Source organism: Lolium perenne, chromosome 4, assembly GCF_019359855.2.
Source record: "Lolium perenne isolate Kyuss_39 chromosome 4, Kyuss_2.0, whole genome shotgun sequence".
Taxonomy (NCBI): Eukaryota; Viridiplantae; Streptophyta; class Magnoliopsida; order Poales; family Poaceae; genus Lolium; species Lolium perenne.
In genome coordinates, this window is record NC_067247.2 from 140981488 (window position 1) to 140987027 (window position 5540).

The 5540-nt window shown below is 43.8% G+C and overlaps 1 protein-coding gene across 1 annotated transcript; it reads right to left on the reverse strand.

Moving 5' to 3' along the window:
* Positions 1-571: 571 nt before the first annotated feature.
* On the reverse strand, positions 572-4531 carry LOC127294058 (disease resistance protein RGA4). Its single transcript, XM_051323807.2, has 2 exons — positions 3612-4531; positions 572-3098 (listed from the first exon to the last, which is right to left on the reverse strand). Exons 1-2 carry the CDS (start codon positions 4439-4441, stop codon positions 959-961), a joined length of 2970 nt encoding a protein of 989 aa, XP_051179767.1. The 5' UTR covers positions 4442-4531; the 3' UTR covers positions 572-958.
* Between the last annotated feature and the right edge of the window lie 1009 nt (positions 4532-5540).

Sequence of the window (5540 nt, forward strand, 5' to 3'; positions counted from 1 at the left end):
CCGCATCTGCTTTTTCAACTTGGTACCCTAAATTGACGGTTAATTCTTAGTTTCGGTCCGGATAAGGTATCTGCTAGTGATCCTGCTAGTGATGCTTTAATTTGGTATGTTGCGCCTGTGCCGATGCCCGGTGGGAACACTCCGAAGTCCGGCTAAGCAAATTGTTTTCACTTTGTCAGGATTGGGCCAATTGGTTAATTACTGGCAAATAAATTGAGACCAAAATTTGCACGCCCGCGGTAAACCGACATCGGCAGCATCATGGCACATCATAGTGATAGCCGCAGCTTCAGCTCCTTCACGTCGACCGGCGCACAAGTTTGTCACGTCTAAAAATGACAATCAATCTGACTAAAAGAAAACGAAATTATATGTCACAGTTGAACTTAAATTTGAATAACAGTTCTAATGTTATATAACTTATAATATGTCTTTGTGACAAATGTGTTACTGCTCAAATTAGTGGTCAAAATCAAAAAACAAGAAAACGAGGACCCCAGACACAAAGGAACGTCTTTCACGGCAAGGCATGCTGAGCCTTTAATTTTTCGGCATTACAACAACAACCACCTCAGAGAAATTATGAGTATATTATGCAATGTGTCACAACAAAATAATACCGAAATTTTGTAGTTTATAGGTACATCTAGCTCAATTACAACTTTCTAATACTAAGAGGAGTTTTTCTAAGGTGGGGTGCACCTACACCCTCACTTCTTTTACACGATCTAATAAAAGTTCTGAAAACACTAGCATATATATTGACCCATATAAAAAGGTAAAAAACTATAAATTTTATGTTTATATATATTTGCTACCACTAGTTATTTTTCTTGCTCCTTCCAGCTCTTATAAGCTGAAGTAGATGTGATGCTTCACTAAGGATGAAGATTCTTCTCATGTACACAAAGGTACCATGCCGCTGGCCGAGTCATCTTTTTTTTTGCTGTTGGCCGAGTCATCTTAAATGAGAAGAAACCTCCGAAAGCCCCATACCATTGAAAACAGGATTGTTCTGTTTCCTCATCATAGAAGATGATCCCAGTCCCTGGTTCAGTCCCTGGTTCAGCAGTGTTTGAATATCAGGTTCTAGAAGTGATCCCTGCGATGCAATGTTACTTTCTGTAGTCACATTTTCAGCTGGATCTGACACCATAAAAAAGTCTGTCGGCTCACTTTGGTATGAATCAACAGATTTGAACAGCAAAATTTTTGGCCTGTTCGGATGCTCCTTAGCAGCCTTCTCCCATTTTTCTCTTGTTGTTGGAGTGACTCTAGGATCAAGCGTGATCTCTTTAAGATGTTTGAGATGGTCTATTTTGACGTCGGAAAGGCCATGTAGATCTTTACAGAGCAGCTGAAGTGTAACAAGGAAGGGCAAAGCCCCTTCTTCTATTGTTGGAAAAGTTGGACACTGAAGCTCCAAAGAAAGGCGTAGAAGCCTGCAGAACGCCTGATCTCTTACGATGAACTTCTCAAGGTCGTGAGCAATTAGTTTTAAGTACTGCAGATCGCTCAAATTACTCAAAGCTTCAAGAACATCCGTTGTCAATTTAGTAGACGAAAGGCATAACTCCTTCAGACCCCGAAGTGAAACAACAAACTGAGGCAAAGCAGCCAAGTCGCCATGTAATTTCAGAGAGGTGAGATAGCAGGGTCCTTTTATGGGATTCAGGAAGTCTTGACAGCATTTGTCAAAATGAAGCGATAGAGATCGGGAACCGATATTTGCTTGCTTTTTGTCATGAATGAACTGCTGAATGGTCTCCTTAAGATCCGTTCGGTCAGTGCAACCTGCGAGCGACTCACACCAAATCTTTACCTTACTCAATTTATTCATGTAACCTATAAGATGCAGGAACCCTCCACTTCCGTCGGTAACAAATCCTGCTAGTGTTTCTAGGTTACTTTTTCCTTTGGAGAGAAACTCATGCACTTCACTCTTTGGCTTGACTCTATCTGGAAATTTAAGCTTCCCAAATAAGTGAATTAAACACGGCAACTGGAGGACTTCTACATGCAGTATCTTTACCTTTGTTCTCCTTACATCAAGTGATACCAAATGTTTCAGTTTTGCAATATCCCTTGGAATTCTGGTAACACCACCCCCAATGCTCAAATATTTCAGAAGCAGAAGGTTGCATATGTCTTTGAGATGATCATCCTTCAACTCATCACATTTTTCAAGATCTAATACTCTAAGCAGATGGTACTTGCTGAGGTCCAATACAGTTTCACTTGCCTCCCTGAAGATAGCTAGAGACCGCACAAGCGATAAATCGACATTGTCGAATCTATCAGCATCTGTAGCAGAACTATGATGGAGAGAAAGCCGACGCACGTATTTGGGCTCTGCCTTGTCATTGCAAAATAGAGTGACGAAGTTCTGAGATATGGACATGTGCAAAATGAACTCACGCATCATGCCGTATGTTTGGCAAGTTTTCACATTATCATTGTTGCTCACATTGATCGGCTCAATGATGTTCCGATCCATGAGCACATCGAAAGCAGCTATGGGATCCGGGGTGCTAGGCGAAGGTAGCGGTTCTACAAATCCCTCCGCTAACCATCTTCTCAAAAGACTTTTCTTCCTGATGGGACGATCACTCGGGAACATACCAAAATATAGCAAGCAGGCTTTGAGAGCATGGCCAGGCAGATTGGTATAGTTACGAATCAGCACCCGTCGCATTTTTTCGAAGCTCTTATCGTTCTCCAGGTGATAACCTATCTGGGTGCAGACATCTTCACAGCTAGGTCCTGTTGGCCAACCCTTTGATTGCAAGTATTCACCAATTGTCACCAGCGCAAGTGGTTGGCCATCACACTTCTTCAAAACTTCTGCTGGATCAGGCTGCTTGTAACATGAATACTTGTCCGGGCAAGCTTTCTTGGCGAACAATTGTTCCGAGCATATCTTATCAAGTCTGCTCATTTTGTGCACATAGCCATTAGTAGAGCTGCAGGCATTAGCCACTGACTGAATAGTCGTCGTCACAACTATTCTGCTGCTAACATCCTTATCTGCTGGTAAGGCTGATTTGATGGTTTTCCACTGATCTTCTGTTCGAATGTCATCAATTACAATGATATATCTGGCAGTGATCATGAAGGAAAGCAATAAAATTAAAATCTTTCTGAAGTAAGAAGAAATGAAAAGATGATTAAACACCACTTCAAGTTACAACCCTATAAGTAGGATTCAGTTTTGTTTTTCAGTCCATTTGCGGCGTTTTACTGGTGAACCAACAAATTTTGGATGTTTTCGGTGATCCAATGGGCTGCATACCCAATAACTTTGGAGGATATTTTCAGTAAAACTCTGACAGTTATTTTTCACAGACTTTGGTGTCCAAAGTAGTCTGCCTAGCTACAGACAGAAGTTGAAATTCCAGAATGGGAAGTTGTTTTGGTTTGTACTAACATTCTGGCCGCTATTCATTAAGAATTGGAGCATGGTTGTTCAACTGACCGAGTATAAGTTTTGGCTCAAGCTAACTAGCAAGAAAATAGCGAACTGATGTATATGTGGTAGATAAATAAATAATACTTGGGAGATAATGTTTTCTTGAAGCAAAATCGATCAGCCAAAGCCCAAAGTGAATTACCTCTTCCTCATCAACTGCTGTCTGAGTTCTACACAGAGCTGGCCGACATCGGAGGGCTGCAGGACACTCTCCCCCTGGCAAGAACGGGCGTCGGAGCTAAGCTTCCAGAGCATGTCCGCCAGCACCTCCCTGGGGCTCTTGAGCGCCGCATAAACCCACGCGTGCTTCTCGAATCTGTTGCTGCCGGTTTCTCTGTTGTACACCTCCGCGGCGAGGGCGGTCTTTCCCAGACCGCAGAACCCGACGATGGAGATCACCTTGAGCTGCCTCGGCTCCCCATCGGCCAGCTGCTGCAGGAGCTCCGCCCGGGGCTCGTCGACGCCGACCAGATCTGCGTCAAGGATGCGCGGATCGGAAGGGGAGGAGGGCGATTCATCCACCAGCTGGGTAGCAGAGGAGGACTGGCCGGCGGCGGGGAAGCCGACCAAGTACCTCTGCTTCCGCTCGTGCGCTTCCCTCGTCATCTGCCTCAGCCGCTGCATCTCTCGAGCGAGCTGCGCACTGGTCTTGAGCGCCTTCGGGGCCCGGACGCTTCGGCGGAAGAAGGATGACTGCTCCTCCCAGCTCGCGCGGTACAGCAGGCCGTCGATGCAGTCTTCTATGCCGTGAGCCAGTTCGCGCAGATCTTGGATCGACAGGCGCGCGGTAGACGAGGCTGTCGAGAGCTCATGGTCATCGTCATCGATGGCGCCGACGATCATGCGGAGCTCCTTCACGAGGAATTTGATGTCGCTCTTGACGCCCTTGTGGAGCTTGTATTTCTCGTCAATCAGAGAGAAGAGCCTAGGCAGGATAACCTTGATGAATCCGCTCAGAAGAGCGGCCTCCATCTTCGTCTCCTAGCTACGCTCGCTCCACTACCGATCGGCTTATAGACAAAAGCAGCTGGACCAAATGAGCGATGCGATTTTTTTACGAGGGAACATCAACTCTGCAGATATTTTTATAAATGTTTGTGTCCGGTACAATGGACAGAGTAACTATTAGTATTTTTTTAAAAAATGAAGTATCTTGTGTTGATGACTAAGTTGGTGATTAATAGACTGCAACGTCGAATTTGTGATTAGTGTACTTTACTTACAAGTTAAGCTGCAACGGTGATTTTTTCGTTTACAAGTAAGGTGTTACAAATGAGTATGCAACTACGAAAAATATGTCCGGCCCATTAGATTTGTTTAGCGATCCATGAATACTGAAAACTAAATTTATTCTACACTAGAACTAGTCACACCCTCAAAGAAAAAACAAAGGATTGAGAGAAAGAGGCAATTCATGATGGAAACCTTGAGTATTTTGTGTATTGGCAATTTTATGTATAATTTAATCAACAAAAAATAGAGAAAACATGACTTAATATATAGGAAGCTAACTAGTCATGCAATCTATTAGATAAAACTGTAAGCAAGTCTAAACAAATTGCTAGAATAAGAAACTGTATAGAATCTCAAATAAGAGAAACATAAATACCTATCATTGGGTGCTGCAGTTTCCACAAAGTTGGTAAACTCCTTAGTTTTATTACTGATTCGAAGCTTGTTTGAGCCTCTGGATGTGTGGTGGATCTTGTTGCATGGGGTAGGAAAACAACATTCGGAGGCGTAGGGCCCCTCTGCGGGGTTTTGTGCCCTATGCGGAGAGATGGAGGATAATAATCACATCTTCTTTTCCTGCCTCCTTGCTAAATTTCTATGGAGTGCAGTTAGGGAGCTGCTCGGCTGCACGTGAAAGCCCCTCCCTGTTTTGCGGGTATCTTTAGGATTCTCCATAACCAAGTGGGGCAATCCAAGCGGGGTTCTTTGGATGGCGTGTGCCGCTCTTTGTTAGACGTTGTTGAACCTTACGAACAAATTTACGATTGACGTGATCTTCCCGAGTCAACCTGTTGATGGGTTATACAAAATGTCTACATATTTGCAGGTGTGGAAGCTA